We start from the raw sequence: 22,265 nt of genomic DNA, 5'->3' as shown, positions 1-22,265 counted from the left end.
CAAGTGTTATGAAACATTGTTGACAGACACTGATGGGACATCTTGAGTTTATCTTATTCTAGTTTAATAATTTAATTAACACAATTAATGCATTTGATTCTTATTAAATCATTAACTATTATAAATCTCCAGCTCCCTTAGTCACGTTGTAACAGGATTAGGGTGCTGGGGGATTTCCCATGATGGCTTTCTTCCACAGTGTGTCTTGTGTCCTGTCTCCTTCCCCTCACCCCCAGTGGGTTGTGGCAGATGGCTGCTCCTCCCAGGTTCCTTCTTGTTAAAAGGGAGTTTTTCCTTCCCACTGTTGCCAAGTGCTTGCTCATAGTGAGTCTCTGATTGTTGGGCTTTTCTCTATTATTGTAGGGTCTTGTTTTTGTTATTTGTCACTATAAAAACCGTATACACCTTGTTTTTAACAACTATCTGCTAACACAGAGATCTTTATTGAACCAGCCAGTAACGCACTATGGTAAGAGAGTAAGCAATGCCAATCACACTACTGTAATGAAACAAAATAACAGAAAATAACAGAAAATCCATCAATCTCCTCTGAGGTCTTCCTCATTTCCTCCAGGCAGCTTCATATTCAACACTCTTTGTCCAATATATCCACCATCTCTCCTTTGCATATGCCCAAACCATCTCAGCCTCACCTCTCTTTGTCTCAAAACTGCTGTCCGTCTGATATACTCACTTCTAAGAATATCTTCAGACTTTTAATTGACTCACTTTAGTTGTGCTAAATGGAGTTACTGGTGAAAAAAACAAGCAATGTGACTGTGTAGACATGTAAATCTGCAGCAATTGAGTCCATTCAAACTGTGGCATCACTTGAGATAAATGCACTAAAAGGCCTTATTTTTCCAAACCACACAAGCACAGTGCACTCTGCTGTCCATTTGCATGTACTGTAGGTATTAACTCTGCATCAGCTTCTCTTGTTTGCGGTTGCCATACACACTCGGCACTTTTGCACTCTATAATTACACGAAGAACCACAAATCCACATGGAAAATGAAATGAACACAATCACCAAACTGTCTATCATTAATCCCATGTCAGTTTGGCAGAGACTCTGACTTATCAGTAGAGCTTCTGACATTAAAAATGTGCTTCTCTATAACGCCTCTAGAATTGCATATGCTTTTTAATCACGTGTATCTAATGAAATCTTGTACAGCAACTCTCCTTAAGGTTCAATCAGTAGGACACTGTGACTGGTTAGTTCAGCAATGACTTTATGAAAAGAAGCGTATGGCCCAACATCCTAATACAGCATACGAAACAAGATTCTGGTGAGAGAGCGCTAGTCAGAGATTAGATAGTGTGTCTTTTATCCCACAGAAGGCTTTTTAAATTCATTTCATTCTCACAGTAAAGCTGTTTTTAAACACGTCAGTAGTAATCTGCTGCTGTGATGATGCAGAGTGGTTTTAACACTGCATCGTGTTGAACAGTTGAGCCACAGCTTTTGCTAATTATCAACTAAACATTTACTTCTCCAACTTTGTGACTCTGCGGTTAAGAAGGAAACTCTTTATGGTCCTTTACAGATGACGTCAGGAAAGCAAGATTAGCATAAAAGATTCTACAGATTGTGTTATTTCATCTCTTTATAGGGTCTGAAATCTCTCCATCCCACCTTTTATCCAAGGTAAGAAGCTGTTTTATAATGTTTGGATGTTTGCTCTTGAGCACTATACTTGCTTGTTTTAGAGCAGAAAGCTCCAAGTCCCATCTGTTTTTATGTTGAACATGAATTCAGAGAAGCCAGCCTTGTTGGAATCCCTGGGTGGGGTTCAATTTGGAACCCATAGGGAGACACTGATGCTTATGTTGGAAAAGATTAAAAAAAAAATAAAGTGAATGGAATTTTAAAATCAAATGGTATTTATTATTGATCCAGATGCCAGGCGCGGACTTACCAACACCGTTTTCACTTATGTGGTGTTTCACAAGTGTGCGTGCTAGGAAGTTGCCAGATCAAAGACCGATGAGGAGCTTTGCAGTTAATATCAAGCCTCAAGTGTTTTTATGCCAGGCACCCAAATACGGAGAAATGTAGAGCTGCCAAGTGATGACCATCTGCGGTAAGTTGGATCAAATCATTGGGTAAACTGTAAGACTCAACCTTCATGTGGAGTGAGGGTGAAGTGGGCTCTTTTTCAAAACATCCTCAAATTATTATTTTTTTTTGTTTGTTTGTCCTTCTGCGCTCAAGCTTTTCCAAGGCAAGTTTTGGACATACAGTTAAAGGAGTGTGGTGTTGGGTAAAATTTTACCCAAGCATGCAAACTACATTAAACATGTTGACGACTGGATTGTAATTTACACCCAGCTACCCAGAAATGACAGTCCTGACTTGGATGGTGCTGTGCTGCAGTGTTATCAGTAAAGAGAAAGCAGGTGGGAAAGGTCAAGCAGTGGCAGCTCTGAGGAAATTGCCAGCGCTAAGAGGAAGCTCTTCCCAATTTAGGCCTGGGGATAAGGCACACACGTTCCGGTCGGCCTATTTGTCTGTGTGTAAGTGTATGATGTAAACAGGTGAGTAATGTGTTTGCTGAGGGGATACCGAGTTCCACTGACCCTAAGCAAACCTCTCATTCGCCGGGTGATCAAAGCCGTTACATCATTGGATTGCTTCCAGCTCAGGGGATGTTTGTTTTCACAGCGAGACCGATCCAGCCGAGTGGTGCTCTGACTTAAAGCAGACTTCCTGTTTGCAAACATCTGCTTGGGACCGTGCATATGCGTGAGCGTATGTGTGCGCTTTCGCTATGATCTCACCTTGTGTGCCTGAAGCTTGTTAAGAAAGAGATTACCGCACAAACAATGTGTTGTCAGCTCAACATCGAGTCGAGACCTGGACTCTCTTGATCATAAGCTGTATGTACTGTGTGTAGATTTATCGGTATTACAGGACAGCAAATGCAACCGTGCATCTGTCAGCGGGTCTGTGCTCTTCATATATAAAGACCGCAGCTTAAAAGATGTTTTGTAGCAAACATCTGTTTCTGCTGTGCATTCGGAGAAAGCAAGTGGTCATCTTTTTTGTTTCCAGCACAGATGAGCAGTACTGTCTTTGCAGATCTTTTCCCATAAATGGATGTTCTGCTTTCACCGTCCTTCTGGAATTTATCATGCAAGACATTTGAGGATTAACTTCAGGGATGAAATATTATTACATCCATTGAAGTAGCATGAAACGGTTTTCCAAGAGCAACATTACCAGTGTGAAAACAAATGACTCATATCGTGTTAACATGCAAATCCAATATGCGAGCAATTGGTTAATACCTTTTAAAAGAATTCTCTCTTTCATGTAGCAATTTAACTTTCCTTGTCCACCACCCACAGGAGGTGATGTGTTTGTCAGAGTAACAGGGACAGGCAGGAATAGAGAGAAAATTCCCAAAACACATTATCTATGTCAAGATAGCCACTGCCTTCTTGTTCATTAGATTCTCTTACTCCAACATTTGGTCCTGATTTGATAATATCTTATTTAGTTTTAACAGGGAAACCTGGGAAAACAGGAAAGATGGCAGAAAAACAGCAAAATTAGCAAACTACTGGAACATAGCAGATCCATTTGTCTCCAGAGGGCTGATGGTGTTCATTTAAGCTGTACAGTATTAAAATTTTGAGCATCATTACATTCACCAGAACTGGCAAGCCATTTATTTATTAAACTATATTCTGCTGATATACGCCCACGACTGCGAAAAACAAGTCCCTGTATTACCATTGATGGATTTCCCTTGTCACTTATTTAGGACAGGGATTCAATATGATCTATATTGCCATATTACACAGTTATATCAAAGCCTGTTAAAGTATCATTAAAGATGGTGCAAAGATACTGTAATGCATCCATCATAACTCCTAATTTATCATGCTGTAAAACCTATCGCCGTAAATACAGCCTGCACGTGATGAGGAGCTGTTTTACTATTCCTTTGTCATAAAAGAACTGTGACTTAGACATTATGGTACATTATAGTACAGTAGGTTAACTATGGTTGCTTGAAAAGGTTTTACTAATGAGATATAGTTGGCTGTCTTTTTTGTACAAGCTTAGTTTGACCCATGGTTTACCCTATCTGGATGCTTTTTGAAAAAAACAAAGACTAAGGAGGAGAAGATTATAAAGATAAAATAAAAGCAAGAAATATGAGTCTGGTATAAAAAAAGTGAGAGGAGGCCCCATCCCTGGCCTCCTCTGATCTCTTTTTTCCCCCTGGAAACCTGAAAGCAAAGAGGCAAGGATAAGAAAAAAGGTAGTGGTTAGAATAAAGATTAAATGAGAAGAGTTAAGAAGAGAAAAGTAATGGAACAGGAGGGGTCAGGAGATGAGAGGAAAGATGAGGGAGCTGGTAGGAAAAAACAGAAGAGGAAAGTAGAGGCAGCCAAGAAGAGATCTGTGAAGAATTGAACATCAGATCATGTGAGATGTATTCTCGGAGATGACAGAAGACTGACAGCTGAAATAAAAACCACGCTGTGCAGAGAGGGCTCTCCAGATCTCTCCATCTTTCAGTTTGCCTGTCTCCCCTGCTCTCACTCGCCCCTCTGCTCTCCTGAACTCCACACAACATCCATACCCAGGCACCCTTTTCAGTCGTGTTCGCATCAGAGTGTGTCCTCCCAAGCAATCAATCATCCATTAAAGATGAGATGCATAGGTGGCAAGCTGTGATAAAACTCTGCATTATGTATGTGTTTTTCTTAACACAGCCAAGCCACAACAACCAGATCTGGATAGCTTTCATTTAGTGCAATTAGAGCAGCGCGGGGCAATTTCACACATCGGAGAGTCCAAATGGCAGCGAGAGGGAGCTGTTAAAAGTTTTGACAACTTAAATGCCCAGAAGATATGGAATTTGATCTCAGTAAACTCTGTAATCCCCTGACCCTATACGTTAGCTTCTATGCGCCTGCTGAGTGTGAAGGAGGTGAAAGGGTTCAAATATGTTGAGGAGTCAAACCGCTTTTGAGTTTTGCCGTTGAGATTTAGCGCTTCTTTTCCAGTGGGAGGAGAAGCCGGCATAGCTCCCGGCAGCTTATTTTAATATGAAATTACAGTCTCTCTTTGCATCCTCCTCCTATCTATACGGCATCAGAGAGGATTTCAGCTTTTCTCTTCCTGTTTAACTTTGCCATTGGGTTAAAACTTCTCATGCACTTCAGTGTTAGGCAAAAATCAAAACAAGTTTAGGCTTAGAGCTGTCACAATATAAGTTTTTCACTATGCATTGATCAACATCAACAAATTAGAAAAAATAAATATGGTGGTTACAAATGAAGAAACTATATGGCAGGGTTTGGTTGCAGGGGAGGGGTGGAGTAGTGGGTTCAGGGGCTGACTGACACACCCGACCTCCATCGTCTAATTGTGTCTCCCTTTTTGAGGATGTTGCTGGGACCAGTGGGGGAGAGCGGTGTGCTGTGCTGAGCAGGGAACGCAGCTGAAAAGCTGCCAGGGTAAAATGTGTCCAAAAATGCTTAGCCATAAACAAATGTGTGAGTGGGTCCTTCTCTGCCACACAACTCAGTCAGTCCGACTGGAAACTATACACACACCTGTGGACTGAGGGGCAACTTCAGGAGTTGAGAAGTGAAGCCAGTGCTGAGGAAGCCACGCAGTGCCTCCAGTAGTCACTTGAGGAAGGCTCCAGAAGTCTATCAGCTCCCCACAGAATCTCATGTTAATTTTAAAGGAAATCATTTTTGTGTTACATCTTATCCTCCTGGATCTGACTAACATGGCTTGCTAGTTTGTGCCTCGGTTTTGGCAATTTAAACTATTTTAATAGACTTTTACTTAGCACTAATTGGTCGATAAGTGCAGTGTTGGGGTTGTTACTGTTAAAAAAATTAATTCCACTGCTCGTTACCTTACTTTCTTGACACTCATGACGTGAAACATGCTGTCACATAATTACAAAACAACATAAACCTTAGGATATACTCCGAATCTCTGTGCAGCTTGCTAATTAGCTAGCCTTTGCTAATAACTTGACACTCCATATAAGGCTCTAAAAAACCAACATGGCAGTGGCCAAAACACTAATACTGAAGATTTAAAATATGGAGTCTAGTATGGCCACATGTATCTTTATACTTTAACGGAGCAGCTCTTCAGGGTTCTTGGAAATCAGAGAAAAAGCAAAAGAGCAACGACCAAAGCCAACAACAAATTAGTAATGAAATTAACTCAACACCAAAGCTACAGCCTGTCTCCCAGGACAAGTATCTGCAATAATAGAAAAGTTAATGGTGTTAATGGGAGTCACTTTAGTACGGGCTCAATTGTGGCCATAAATATTTTGTACTTGTAAATCAAATGCGTATTTGTGAACTGAGTTTTGTAACCTTGTAAACCAAAATATCTGAAAATTTTATGTTTGTGCATCTATAGATGAGCTCAGTAAAGCACCCCACCGACAGACCCATCTGTTCTCTAATTGGATTGTTAAATTTGTGATTGACATGACATTGACCAATCAGCTAAAAGAAAGACAAATTGGGTCAAAATTTGTACTTGCAAGTTAAAAGTCACACACAGCCAGGGAAGTTGAACGCAGAGTTTTACACGTAGTTTTTTTGCTTTGTATCTGTAACCAGACCTTAACAAAAAAAATTGTAACATGTGTAAATATTTTTTACAAACACAAATTCTCATTGCACAAACATAACATATTCAGATATTTTGGTTTACAAGGTTACAAAACTCAGTTCACAAATACGCATTTGATTTACAAGTACAAAATATTTATGACCACAATTTGAGCCCACACTTTAGCTTAGTTTGCCATAAACTGTGTAGACACTTTAAGCTGAAGCTCCAGTTAAGCAGTTAATTGTGTAACTTATGCTTCAGTCACATTAAGGAGACCATGGCATGACCAAAATTACTGCTACAGTGTCCTAGGAAATTATAATCCCATTGACTTTGCTATGAAAATGGGGACCAGGTCTGCAACTGCTCACAGTCAGTGGCCATCTTCAAAGTGACTTTTAATGCAATCAGACAATCACAATCTGAGTTTGTGATTGAATGGGGTCAGCCTGGTAATTATATGCAATCTGTTTATGATGATACAATGATTAACTGTGATGAATAGACATAAACTGGAAATCTATTACTGACCACAGAAATCTATGTTAAACAGAAATTCAGTCCAGCCAGAACCTCACAGAATTGAAACTGAAATTCCTTCACAAATAGTGACGTAGATGCAGGGCAGTGATTTAGCTGCAAAAAGGCACAGAATACAAACATTTGGCAACCAGTTTAGTCAAGTTTCCTACTGCAAAGAAAGGCTTTGCTGACAGGTTGCAGTCTTGAGTGCAAACTGACTCCAACTGATTGCAATTTGTTAGCAATCTCTCAGTGTTTATAAATTAGTTGGCAATTATAAGTAACAGCCGAGTTGTTTGAGAGTAGCAATTGCATAGGTCACCACCTGCCTTCCAACCACAGGTGGTAATGGAGAGCTTGGGTTTCTTATACACTCACATCTGGATGGCTAATTGTTTGCCACAACTGTTTGGGTTGCTGAAAAATTCACTTTTATCATGAGTAACCACAAAGTTTTCCAAGTCACAAGGATGTTATCCTACTTTAACTGTAGCAGGACCAAGCCATACATGGGATGGGAGCCTTCATACACTTGAAAGGGAGTTTGAAACTATGGCTTGTCATATCAATACTTGTATAACTCAACACCTCTATTGTGAATGTTAATTGGTAGAAGCAGTATGTTATACAGGTACTGAGTTAATGTGTTCATGAACTACTTCTGCTTGTTCATAAGTAAGTCCAACATTTTCAAATAGAGAATAACTGTTTCTGACAGGATTTTATAACATACCAACTTTATTAAATCTGCAGGACTCAAAATATTCAGTAAATAGAAATTCATTTATGAGTGTTATTCAGCTCAAAAATGTAAACCATATTCCCCTAAAACAGTCCAAAACACCCACATGCAAAATATGCGCTTATACTTTCTAAATCACACTGATAAAGATACACCATTTCTTAATAAAATAAAGATACCTGAAGGAAAGAGACTTTCACATAACTGCTGACAATTAAAAAAAGAGAAGAAAAAAAAACCCTAGGAGGCTAAAAAAACAAACTGCAACAATCTTAAGGCCGACATTAAAGTGCATATTAGACATAGGAAGTACCCTCAAAGACTGCTCCAGTGGTTTAAGCGGAGTATTTGTAAACTCAGCTCTTTTAACAGTGCAGTGTCATGCTTTTCTGCAAGCAGACACTAAACAAAATGGGACTTCAGGCAGCAAGCAAGAAAGTCTGATAAATTTATTTTCTGCTTCAGGTTTGCAGTGATGGATTAAACCTCCTGGGCAAATGCTGTTTGTGAGTTTGTTTTGAAGCAATTAATGAGAGACTAGAGTCTGTTACACCAGCGAGAACAAAGCATATTATCTATGCCATCCTTAAGGGTCTAGACAGTGCCACTGATTAGCTATGGAACTGGCTGGAAAACCTGAAGAAATTATCCCCATGTGGTGCTAGTGGAGCTGAATGGATACAAAAGATATTTTCCTGTGTGAAAAAGGTAATCTCTATTACTTTAATGAGAATGGCTGACATTACACCACAGAAACAAGCATCAATTTATTTAGAAAGAGCAAGATAAACTATAAACTGGAAAACCTGAGCATGACTGTAATAATCCAAAGAGTGAAACATTCCTGTGGCACAGGTTCTGTGTTACACCGCTAACTTCCATAAGAAACATTGCCATAAGTCAGATGCTAGATTAGCATCTTGTTTGGGGTATGATCTCTCTTCTTTATCTCTGTATCAGCCAATGTCTGAACTGAATTCACGGACATCAGCAGTTTGTTTCAGCTGCACTGACTCAATCTATACTTCAGCTTGAAGCAGGGAAGTGCTGTAAAAGTAGTTTTTCATACAAGTACAAACCCTGACCCTGACCCGGATAAGTGGAAGAAAATAGATGGATGAATGGAAATATACAAAACTCAAAAGAAAATTCATGATTACGTGGTACAAATATAACTACAGAAAACAACTGAGGCACTGAAAAAGTAAAATGACATTTTCAGTCTGTTTATTGAGGATATTGGAATAGATTTATGATTTCCTGTCCCTGTATATTTGAATTTCTTTATATGTAGTTGGGGCACTGATATGCATTTTCTTGATTGCTGTTTATTGTTGTGTTTTTTCATGAGCGCTCGAGCCACCAACCGCTGGGATTTAATTCAGACTGCTGGACCTGTCTCTGCTGCAGTACACAAATTATCATCCCTTGACAACAGAGTGTAGCTGCTGTTATGAATGCGTGTCTCGTCCTCAGCTAAACTAATTTTAATTTCCCACAATCTTCATCTGCCCAGAATGTACACCTCTGCTGTCTTTGGTGCTGCTGCATCTGCTGCCTGATGACTTCTACGTTCAACCTCAAAACTAATCTAAACTCACAGCAGGTTGTACATTTGCACGGATGAAAAGAGTCTCTATATTTTCATGCTTAACATGGTAAATTGTGCAAACTAGTAAAGTAATAGCATTAAGTATTAGCTGCAATAATGCAGCTACAGCAACTATGTTTTTCCGATAGCGCTAAAGAAAATCTTCTGTGATCAAAGTCCATCGCGATTCACCGATCAATAAAAAGATGCAGCATTGTAACGTTCCAATACGAGAGAGCAGGACAGACAGACACAAGCACCTCTCTCTACCTTCAATAAACTGTAAAATGTACAGAGCGCTCACATTAGATCGACCGTGCTGCAAAACTGAGTTGCAGTCTAAAGAAGAAGCCTTGAAATAGAGACTAAATACAATCTTTTATAGCCACGAACCATTAGTGCCGAAACTATAGCTCACATTCTCTTTAATACCACTAATAAAGAAAACGCTTTCCACTCCCTTCTGAACCCGCAGTATTGATTAATGATCCTCTCTGGTCTGACAAATACAGTTTATTCTCTCATTAAGCTACAACAAACTTTGGTGCTCACAGGGAACCCTAACAGTCTCTGTTATGGATTGGGTCATTACTGCTTAAATAAACCGCCCCTGTTTTGCCAGCTTCTACTCATATAGGGCCAGCCAAATAAGCTGTGCTCTCTGTTATGGATGACAGAGCCACACACACTCCTGCTGCTCATGTAGCTGCTTCACTGACTTCCTCTGAAGTAAATCACTGAATCCTTATGGATTAAACAGTGAAAACAAACAGAAATCATTTTAAGGGACTAATGAAACCTGCTTGGAGAAAGAGGCGACTAACCTTTGTTGTAAAGCTTAAGTGTGTGTACTGTAGTTTCATTCTAATGTAGCATGTTGATGTTGATATATTCTCAGTATACGTGAGAGGTAAAGTAGACTGAAGCAGCTTTAATGCCTCTAGCTGCCATCTGGCTAGTTAAACAACAGCGTGTCCAAAACAGCCACAGCTGTGTAGACACAAGTAAATGTCCTGAAATCAGGCTTCTGAACAAATTACACATAATTCCATTGTTATTACTAGTGTACACCATCTTGTGGTGGCATTATAAATTACAAGTCAATTATTTGTATAACAACTAAGAGTGATTTTTAAGTCTGCACAAAGGTAGAGCGCTCAAAAGGATATCTTTGTACTGTTAGTGCTGACAAACCTAAATAGACTTTGACTTAGATTTTTAAAATTATTATTAATAGTTAAAGCATTTTTGAATGGAACATTTTTGTCAAACTGTTTAACAGGATAAACTTTTGCCATGGCAAGCACCTTTTTCAGGAAATAGTGCAGCTTGATGATATTTCTTTTTTTTGATCTCTAAACCAGGATTTCTTCCACACTGCATAAAACAAATTAGACAGTTATGGCCATATGATGCAGCCAAATTGGTGGACTTATGGTTAGGTTCACATTTCACAGTCTTTAATATTGCTGTGGAGGAATTTTGGCCCAAACATTGTTTGAAAAATTGTTATGATTCAGCCATGTTGGACAGTTTTCAGGCAACGAACGGCCTGTTTAAGATCATGCCAAAGGATCTCAATCAGATTTCAGTCCAGACTTTGACTAGTCCACTCAACCACCTTTATTTTTTAGTTTTTTGAACCGAACCGAAGTGCATTCGAACCTCAGGGCATCAACTGATGGCCGGACATTGACCTTTAGGATTTTTTGGTACAGCAGAATTTATGCTTCCATCAATTATGACAAGTCGTCCAAATGCTGAAGCAGCAAAAAAGCCCCAGACCAGATGTCTGACTGTTGGTATGGTGTTGTTTTTATGAAAAGCTGTGTTAGTTTTACAGAAGATATAACGGGGCTCACACCTTCCAAAAAGATTAACATTAGTCTCGTCAGTCAACAAAATATTTTCTAAAAGGTTCTGGGGATAATCAAGATGTTCTTTGGAGACGAGCCTTTGTGTTGTCTTTGCTCAGCGATGGTTTTCACCTTTGAATTCTCCCATGGATGCCATTTTTGCCCAGTCTCTTTGTTATTGTTGAATCATGAACTCTGGGATCTTTTGTGACCTCCTGGATGAGTTGTCGATATGTTCTTGGAGTAATTTTGGTAGATCGGCCACTCCTGGGAAGGTTCACCACTGTTCAAAGTTTTCTCCATTTGTGGATAATGGCTCTCATCATAGTTTACTGGAGTCCCAAAGCCTAAAAAGTGGCTTTGTAACTCTTTCCAGACTGACAGATGTCAGTGGCTTTGTTTCCCACCTGTTTCTTTAGGCCAGTGGTTCTCAAAGTGTGTGGCGGGACGCAGAGTTCTGACAGGTGGGGCGCAAGTCACCTGGCAGAAAAGTCATGTGGAACTAATGTTTAACATCTGAATCACTTTTATGGCAGAACCAAGAAATTTGCGGCAGTTCGCTAATAATATGCACATCTGCTCTGCATCCGCTGAAAAGCTGCAGCCGCGTGTGTAAGTCCAGAGCCGCAATAAAGAAGTGTACTGAAAACTGCGAACATGTGTCGTGCCAACGTAGGTACCCCCCGACGGAATTTGTTTCCCCTGCGTCGGGAGCAAACACTGGGCTATCCAAATCACGGAAAAACAGTATCCCACATTCTTGATTTTTAGTTCACAAACATTTCTTACAATGACTAACTACTGAAATTTTGGAAATGTTAGCTCTTTATACAATGAAGTTATAGTGGGATAGAAATAATATCAGGCTGATCCTGCCACAATTTGTTTCCCATCTAAATCATAGACAACTGGATCCGCTCTCCCTGCCCAGCGAATGCTCCCGGCGCAAGGAAACAAATTCTGTTGGGGATACCTACTTTGGCACGCTGGCGAGGCATGATTGCGGATACCAGGTCCGTCCAAATCCCCCGCAGCCGCGCCGCAGTCCACGCCCCACCACAGCTCTGCAGTCAAAATAGGCTGACTGCAGCTACTAAGAGTGAAACGCATTAAACTCTCACTAAATTATATATTTTTCATCTCTGTTCACAAGTTTCTGGATTTCTTTTTTTTTTTTAAATAAGACTAAGACAGAACTTTATTTTTCCATGTCTGGCAAATGTTCACATTCTGTTTAACTTGTTGCTTTTTTGAAGAGGTGGTGCAGACTAATGAAGCAGTCTAGTAACAAAAGTTACAAATAGTTGTTTGAAATGAAAGTTGTTTGTTTAAAACAAAAATTACTGAAGGATTCATTGCTTCATTCATTTACTTCAGTTTGTCATTTTGTCCTTGATTCAACTGGCCTGGGTTCGGCAAGTGACGATAAATTCAGCTTTCCAAAAAATATTAATTCATGATTTAGCAAAGGGCAAATCTTCATTTAAATACTGCATTTTGTGTTTACTCAGGTTAACTTTCAGGAAGGTGCCAAATACATTTTCACTGCAGTGTACTATTAATTCACCTGCGGGGTGGTAAACCTTTGTATCTATAAAAGTAAAGCAGGGAATATTAGGATGAATATCTTTTTGATTCATGTTACCTAAAGGTGTTTGCTAACTAGCACCATAGCACATTGTGCAATTTCCCATCTCGTAGGCTTTGCTATTCATGGTCAAACTCTTGACATATGTAGTGTTCGACTGACGCACCTGTCTCAACTTTAGAGTGGTCGGTTCTCTCTGTCACCTTCTCCTGGCTGATGAGGTAATCAACAATCCTCACACCGATTGGGGGCTCCGTGTGGTTCCACTCCATGATGACCAATGAGCTGCTGGGTTCGTAGGCGTAAGACAGTTTAAGCCTGGCAACAGAATGACAGAGATATACAAGCGCACCACTTACTGAAAGATGTTTTCAGCACACTGGCCTCATTACTGTAATTGACAGCTAACATTATCCTTCTTGTTCTGTCAACTGCAACCCAACTGAAAACATGTTCTGCGCTGTCACAAACACTTCTGTCAACAGAAAATATAGTCATTTATCCGCTAATGTCTGACTACTCTGGTGCTCTCTTCTGCAGTTATAGGTCACTGAAAACATTGTGCACACAAGTTTTATGCCAAGAAATCAATGAATGGCAGCTCAGCGGATTGATTAGAGCACCCAAACCAAACCGGAGAACAAACGCACTGACCACAGTAATGTTGCAATAAAACACTGCATGCACACAAATCCGATGAAGCAGGAGAACGATTTCTGCCTGTGAAACAATTGATTGTATTTACCACAATCCATGTAAGGGGAAGAATACAGGTTTTACTAACATGGGCTGAGGAAGTGGGGCGCAGGTGGGCAGTCCGTCTGTGCCAAAAGCGCTGGAATCACATCGACACCAGTCATCGATAACATCGCCTTTGCCTGAGCACCACAGCATGCTCATCATTGCCTCCTGAAGAGCCTATGATAAGAAACAGCGAGAGGTGAGAGGGCAGAGATAAACACACATGAACACCTGTAATTTTACAGCTGTTTTCTCACATACACTTTTCTACTTCACGACTTTTAAGGCCAGAAACTGTAAGTTAAAAACCCCTGTGTATTTCTTTTTCCATGCAATGGTCAATTTTTAGGCAAATTTGATTACCTAAGTGGGCGTCTTTAACTAATACAAGAAAATGTATCAAATATGCATTAAGTTATTTAATTTACTACACTTTCTCCACTGGACATTGCAAATTATTGCAAATTGGTGTATGTCTAATGAGGTAAAACATAAAAACATGTAAAAAACATGAAACACTGCATAAAAAAGTAATCAGGAAGGGGAAGTTCCACGGTTATATCTATTAGATCCCAATAAAACATGCAACATTTTGTTCTACATAAATTTAAAGACTTTTCTCTTTGATCCGCCTGTTTCTACTTCAGTAACACACAATTTTTCACTTTTTATTCTGTCTGCATTCTGAGGGGGTGTTTGTATATCATTCACAGCCCGAGTTACAGAAAACGTTTTGTGATTGTTGACAGTATTTTCTGGTTTATAGGCTGACAAAGAGATAGAGCTATCCAGAGTACTCGCAGCAAAACCTCAATTTATCTCTCCACCTCTAAGGCGCCAAAAACAATGAAATAAGAATTTTGAACCTGCGTTTATTCAACATTCAGATCAGGTCAAAGTAATGGGCATAAACAACATTTTTTTTCACACTCCTCTTAAGAAAAATTCTGCTACCCCCCCACATCAATCGGCAGACAAATCTGCACGATCAGAAACAGAATTTAAGAGTGTTTTATTAATTTCCTCCCCTACAATCATGTCCCTCTGTGATGAACTGAATTCACTGGACATTAGGAAAAGCAAGCACCTGTTTATATAATGTGCCACAATAAATGAGAGAGTGCAAACCAATCCATGTGGCTGACAGAGCTGTCAATATTCAGTGAGACACAACAAGGTTCAAAGCCCCAACACTCTTCATGTGGGCGCAAAGCCAAACATGAACAATCAGAGACAAACAGGCTTTGGTCAGACAGGTAATCAAGAACCCAGTGTTCACTGGTGAGCATGGAAGAACCTTACAGGAGGATAACCATGGATACAGAACTCTGTGCTTTTAGGAATGGTGGACTGGAGTGGTTACTACTTAATGAAACATCCCACTGAGATTTTATCAAAAGACAGCTGAACCACTGTCAGACTTCCAGATGTCTCACAGTGTTGGGGATATTTTCTCGGGAGAGTTTGGAGAACCCAGGCAGGGACAATGTTTCACATTTTAACATTACATAAAAAACTGGTATTACGTAAGTTGCCAGAATGCTGTAGAAAATGTGGAAAACCTGAAAGGCTCATAAAACTTTCAGAGTAAAAATGCAAAAGGTGGAGGTGGATAGATCTAAATATTGGTACAATGCTCTTAATGGTATCAGATTAATACTAGCACAATAGAATTCTTTTCATTCTGCACGTTCAGCATGTGTTAATAATTTTTTGGTAATTAAAAAAAGCACCTCAACCATGCATTATGAAAAACGTCTGAATCTTTTTGTGTTGATTGTCACGTCCATATTATTTATAGCATCAGGATATTTAAACAACAGAAGCTGACCTAAAGTCCTGCAGAGACAGGAGCATTTATATTCCAGGTCACAAAAAAACCCCAGTTTTAAGCTGAAAGGTATGTTTTGTTAATTCATTATCTCAAGTCACGACACACTGCTCTCCCCTACATAAGCAGCCTTTATAGGTTAAAAGTATTGGCAATACCGGCCCAGTATTTACTTGATATTGGATCAATACCAAAATTTGCAATATTGCATAGCACTAGAGTAAAGGCAGTATTGGTAACTACAGGGAAGAGTTAAAAAGTACTTTTACAATTGAACTTTGGGAACTTTTCTGCACACATACCTGCACAGTCAAGCTGTAGCAGATTCTAACCAGACTCTTTCAATAACAGCAGCTGTAGCTGTCTGACTGAGCTTAAGGATAAAGGCCTGACACCGCAGGAGTAGCACTGTATTGACCCTGCTGGAACAGTAGAAGCACTATTGATGTACAGTATTGATGGAGGCACAGCGCAATAAGGCAGTTTATGGCACAGCATGCTTCAAGCAAAGAAAGGTGTTACATCCTGGAAGGGAAATGCTTCTTTCTGAGGATTTCTGTTTCCATAACCTGTTTCCTAATGAGGCCTTTAGGATCACAAGGACACTGCATAATAAATGTGTTCTTGAATGCTGCACAGGGAATGTATTTCAAGAAGGCACCGCCTTCAATTTAGAGGGTGTGAAGAATAAATTTGTGTAGTTTAAATATTAAAGACCAAAGCACCAAAAACACCGTACACACCTGGTAGGTCTCATTGTTGGATACCAGCTCATAAATAGGTGTAGCCTTGGTAATCTGCAGCAGGACCGGCTCAGACTGCTGCCGCCCTTGTGCTGCCCTTGGGCTCATGTGGCAGAGGTGGCAGGACCGTGGGCACTGGCCTTGGCTGCTGCAGTCCATCCGGACTCCGGCTGCCATGCGCTTTGCTCCACTGTCCAGCAGACTGGCAATGTACGCAGGGTAGGTCAGCGTCCGGGGCTCCTTGTCGCGCTCCTTGTCGCGCTCCTCGGACTCCTCTGAAGGTGAGTTACCTGAATATACAGAAAGAAGGGAACTGTGTCACTAATTAACTGTCGTTTCTCCAGAGCTTAACAAAATCAAAAGAAGGTTAATAATGCCAAAATCAAATCAGAAAAACACAAAAGTCATTCCAAAGAATTTTTATTCATAATATTATTAAAAATAGCCGTGTGCATAAGATAGATAGATGGTGATGTCACATGTTTACGGTAATGAGATTAGGGATTAAGGGAATGAAAAAAGCTGAACTGGGAGATTTTTTTTCTTCTGCGGCAGCAGGCAAAGGCACAAAGCAGTAATGTGTTCCCACATTCCCATACTGCCCTTCTAGAGAGTCTGTAGTTTTTCTGCATCACACGCACAATGCATGAGCAGGAGTGTAAATATTTGAGCTACAAATGCAGCTACAAGAGTTTTATGTTTCATAGCAAGTAAACACTGACCACGGTTATATCAAAGGATGACGTGTTGACATTGTAATAATATGACTATTATTGACTTAATTTCCCTACTTAGTCTATGGCATTGGAGAAAAAACTCTTAAACGCATCATTATCATCAGATAACATAAGAGTCTAAATGAGTGCTCTTTATCTTTGGGCTGAACTTTGCTACTCAACCCACAATTGTAGCATCATTTAAGGTGAAGTCAACAGGCTTTCCAACGGTATAAGATTTATTGCCCAGAAGCATTTTTATAACAAAGAAATAAACAACCAAACACACATTTCCTTACTCTTTCTATCTACAGATGGAGACTTTACAACATTATTTTAGAATTTGGATACACTGAGATGAAAAGCCGGTGGACCTAATTCTCCAGCTGGTTCCCAGCAAAGGAGAATACAACATCATTAAGTAAATAAGAATAGAAGAATAGAATAGAATAATCCTTTAATTGTCCCACAAGGGGAAATTTGGTTGTAACAGCAGCAAAAGACACATATACAAACAAACAGTACACAGGACACAGAACAGAAACAGAACAAAAACATACACATTTTTCTTAAATATTTACATTAAGGACAATGGTTACTATATACAGAGTATTGTACAGTTATTAAATTAAATAAAAATAACTACAGATAAGAGGCAAACCAGGTTGTAGTGCAACTCGGTTAATTAACTTATTGCAGTTACAGTGCTGATGTAAACATCTATGTTTGTTGGGAGCAGTTCTGATTGTACAGTCTGACAGCTGCAGGGAGGAAGGACCGGCGGAAACGCTCCTTCATGCATCTAGGATGCAGCAGTCTGTCACTGAAGGAGCTCTGCAGTTCAGCAACATTTACATGCATGGGGTGGGAGACTCTGTCCATCAGAGATGTTATTTTGGCCAGAGTCCTTCTGTCTCCCACCACCTGCACTGGGTCCAGGGTGCATCCCAGAACAGAGCTGGCCTTCCTGATGAGTTTATCCAACCTCTTCCTCTCAGCTGCCGATAAACCGCTGCTCCAACATACCACACTGTAAAAAATGACAGATGCCACCACAGAGTCGTAGAAGGTCTTTAAAAGCGCTCCCTGGACTCCAAATGACCTCAGCCGCCTCAGCAGGTAGAGTCTGCTCTGACCCTTCCTGTAAAGAGCATCAGTGTTGTGGCTCCAGTCCAGTTTATTATTCAGGTGAACACCCAGGTACCTATACGAGTCCACTATCTCAATGTCCACTCCCTGGATGTTCACCGGTGTCAGTGTGGTGGGTCTGCGTCTCCGGAAGTCCACCACCAACTCCTTGGTTTTCCCGGCGTTGATCAGCAGCTGGTTCTGCTGACACCAGTCCACAAAGTCCAGAGTCCACTGTCTGTACTCTGAGTCGTCCTCACCTGTGATGAGGCCGACTATGGCAGAGTCGTCAGAGAACTTCTGTAGGTGGCAGCGTGGGGAGTTGATGGAGAAGTCTGCAGTGTAGAGGGTGAAGAGGAACGGTGCCAACACAGTTCCCTGTGGGGCCCCCGTACTGCAGACCAGCGTGTCAGAGACACAGCCCTGTGACCTCACATACTGTGGACGTTCTGTGAGGTAGTCCAGTATCCACTGGGACATGTGGTGGTCCACTCCCGATAGCTCCAGCTTGTCCCTCAGAAGTCGTGGCTGGATGGTGTTGAAAGCACTGGAGAAATCAAAGAACATGATCCTCACAGTGCTTCCAGGCTTCTCCAGGTGAGTCAGAGCTCGGTGCAGGAGGTAGATGATGGCGTCCTCCACCCCAATGCCAGGCTGGTAAGCAAACTGCAGCGGATCCAATGAAGACCTCACCAGGGGGCGCAGATGGTTTAGAACCAACCTCTCGAGGGTCTTCATCAGATGCGATGTGAGGGCTACCGGCCTGTAGCTGCTGAGGTCCTTGGGATGGGAGGTCTTTGGTACCGGTACCACACAGGAGGTCTTCCACAGCTGTGGTACTTTCCCCAGTGACAGGCTCAGGTTGAACAGATAACCTAGGATGCCACACAGTTCATCTGCGCAGCACCTCAGGAGCCTGGAGCTGACGCCATCTGGACCTGCAGCCTTCCGCACCTTGATCTTGCGAAGCTCGTTCCTCACTTGAAGTGCTGAGATGGAGAGAGGGGGTTTTGGGGGAGGGGTGTGTATGTTGGAGTCCACAGAAGCCGGGGGTGGGTGTAATGACTGGGAGCTGGGAGGTGTGAAGCTGAGAGGTGTGAAGTCCTGAGATGAGGGACAATCAGTCCCTGAAGATGAAGGAGATTGCAGCAGGGGGGACGATGCTGTGGGAGGGGTGGGTGGTTGATCAAACCTATTAAAATATTTATTTAGGTCATTCACCCACCCCAAGTCTCCTGCAGCCTGGGGGGTTGGTTTTTGTCCTGAGATTGTCTTCAGGCTGTTCCAAACCCCTCTGATGTTGTCCTGTTGCAGCTGCTCTTCCATCTTCCTCCTGTAGTTTTCCTTCCCCTGCCTTATCTTCCATTTCAGCTTCTTCTGAACAACTCTCAGCTCCTGTTTGTCTCCAGCTCTAAAGACTCTCTTCTTCTCCTTGAGGAGAGCCTTAATTTCAGGATTTATCCATGGCTTGTTGTTAGAAAAACAAGAGTTTGAAGAGCATCCCAGCATCAAATGATAATATGGAATAATTGAGGGAAAATCTAAAAATCATATTTATTTCACCTGATCATTAGAGAAAGATTTATATTTCCACCTAGGCTTCTAGATTCCTTCTAACATTTTGTTGTCATTCTTTTGAAATGAGACACAAACCTCTGAGACAAATAGACACTATCCACCCTGATCCCAGAGTTCAGATTGAAACACTGACCCGAGAGCTAGTACAGATCTCCGAAAGTGAATAATGCAAGATAATGAAGCTGAGTTAAGTCCAGTAGTGATGCTGCTTTAGGGCAGATGGTCTTTCTGGGAAATTTACTGAAAAAATCATGACAAAAACGTGATTTGTCAACCTTAGAAGCCACATTGCTTTTACTCCTTTTAAGCAGAACAAAAGATTTCATGTCCAAATGGAAGTCCTTCCTCCTTTTGTGTACCTTGATGTGTAACATTAGTTAACTTGGCTAACAGAGCAGCCTACTGTGGCCAGCTCTGCTGTCTGTGACGTGACCGTGTTAATGTGCACGGTCAAGAGTCACTTTTGGGACAGTGGCAGTCAACTAACAGTAGGGCACAGTTACTGAAATAAACTTGGGCTCAGGATGAATGTTTTACCTGTCGTTTTATGCAACTGTTTTTTAATTAATTTTTTGGCATGAGATTATTTATGACATAAATTTATAACGTTGCGACGAATGCTGGCCCAAGGAGCCCTCTGTGATTTTGTTTGCCTGGGTTCCCAACAGACTCGAGAACTGCCACTGACTATGATTAAGATTGTAATAGGGTTTTATTTGTGTAAATGAGAAAAATACACATCCAGCAGATTATAGCAAAAGTTTACTGAATGAAATTTCTGTATTATGCAAATATATGAATCAATTACTCCCCATTAAATGTTATTTCCTCTCAGACAGAGTGGGTTATCTGCTTGCAAAGGAAATAGGAAAGCAGTGAGAGAGGGAGACATGCTTAATGCAGAACTTTGACAATATTTTTGTTCTTTAAAAGGCTGAATTTTTCATATTAGCATTTTGGGGACTGCTTGGATGTGAGCAAACGCAGGCAATTTAAAAGCTCAAGCACCAATTAGGGAATAAGCTTGTTGTGCGAGCTGCCTTTGATGGAATGCAACCCATTTTATGAGCCATGGGAAGATGGGAAAAAGTGTGCACACAAGCTCGGGGACCAGCACACATGCAAAACAAGAAGGAAGACCATTTTCTGATTGTCTAATATGAATAATTTCCCCCCCTTAGTGTTTACTTTTTGTTTCACCAATTCCATTCCATTAAAATAGTCTTTTACAAAAACATCTCTCACTTTCAGTTAACAGAACAAAAAACAGTCAAATACGAAAAGCAGAATTAGACTGATTGTGTTTGAATGCGCTTATGCAAATAGACTTCTATGTGTGTGCACCTGAGTCGAAATACAAAGAGATTAAGAATGAAAGTGCAACAGTAACAAACCAGTGGTTGCTTTTTTATGGATGCAGTTCTCATCTAGTTGATAACATTGTCCCACACATCTGTGAAATATATACAGTGCACACTTCATTTTGTCTGAAACCATCTGAATTGTTGAGATTTAAGGAGGAAAAAACCACAGACAGGAACGTTTCCACAGGACTGCAACGTCCTGTGGAAAACAAAATACACACCTTGATTCACTAATATTTGAAGTCATATGTTATGGTTATACCTCTCTGACCTGTCTACCCCATGTGATGCTGTGTAATGTGTATATGGTCGGAAGGGTAAGATGGCGTTGGCAAAGGTCGGCAGCCTTAACCCAATTTCCTTCGGGGTCAACCTTCAGGATCAATAAAGTTTTATTGAATTGAATTGAACTGAATGTTTCTTAATGACTTTATCAGCCTCGCACGTCATTATGGAGGAGTTTGAATGCACTCTTTACAAAGATGCCTCAGTTCAATCAGGTTGAGGTCTGGACTTTAACTGGAGCATTGCAACAGTTTTTTTCAGGCATTCTGCTGTAGATTTGCAGGTGTGCTTGGGATCATTGTCCTGTTGCATGACCCAGTTTCAGCTAAGCTTTAACTGTTAGACAGATGGCCTCACATTTGACTCTAGAATATTTTTTTATAGAAACGGTCAACTCAGTGACTGCAAGCTGCCAGGTCCTGTGACTAAAAGTCAAGTCCAAATTACCTCTCCAACACCATGCTGACAGTTGGTGTGAGGTATTTGTGCTCATATGCTGTGTTTGGTTTTCTCCATATGTGGTGCTATGCATTATAGCCAAGTCTGAGATGTAATTTTGGGGCTTTTTGAGGTTCCTCTCAGTATTACACGGTCTGACCTTTGAGTAACAGTCAACATACGGAAAAACATCAAAAGATTCAACGATTCAAGATTCAAGAAAACCTTTCTTGTCTTATTGCAAGTCTTCTTCTTTGATCTTGAACAACAAGGTGCTGCTGTTGAGACAGGAAAACAGACCATGGCACACCTTGGCCCTTTAACTATGAGACAAAACTGTATACATGTGAAGAAAAACATCAAAATTGTAATAAGTGTCAAACAGAAGCAGTGGGACCAACAACCTACAAATACATACTATGCCAGTTTAAAGACAAATGTTTTATCTCTACTTTCAGATCAGGTCGTTCCATGTTCAGCATTAATTGCAGCTCTGTTACTTAGCTAGATCTGTCAAGGT

General features: G+C 40.7%; 1 protein-coding gene across 9 annotated transcripts in view; it reads right to left on the bottom strand.

Annotated features, from left to right (window-relative positions):
- The window catches only part of astn1 (astrotactin 1), a 435,323-nt gene that overhangs the window by 38,862 nt on the left and 374,196 nt on the right, over nt 1-22,265 (bottom strand). For all 9 annotated transcript variants that reach the window (XM_063461087.1, XM_063461088.1, XM_063461091.1 and 6 more), the window contains 3 exons: nt 16,237-16,526; nt 13,706-13,839; nt 13,088-13,239 (listed from right to left, as the gene is read on the bottom strand). In XM_063461087.1, the coding sequence (XP_063317157.1) occupies nt 13,088-13,239; nt 13,706-13,839; nt 16,237-16,526 (576 nt within the window). The remainder of the gene's footprint in view (nt 1-13,087; nt 13,240-13,705; nt 13,840-16,236; nt 16,527-22,265) is intronic.

Source organism: Pelmatolapia mariae, linkage group LG18 (genome assembly GCF_036321145.2).
Source record: "Pelmatolapia mariae isolate MD_Pm_ZW linkage group LG18, Pm_UMD_F_2, whole genome shotgun sequence".
Taxonomy (NCBI): domain Eukaryota; kingdom Metazoa; phylum Chordata; class Actinopteri; order Cichliformes; family Cichlidae; genus Pelmatolapia; species Pelmatolapia mariae.
This window is presented reverse-complemented; position numbering and strand designations above follow the sequence as displayed.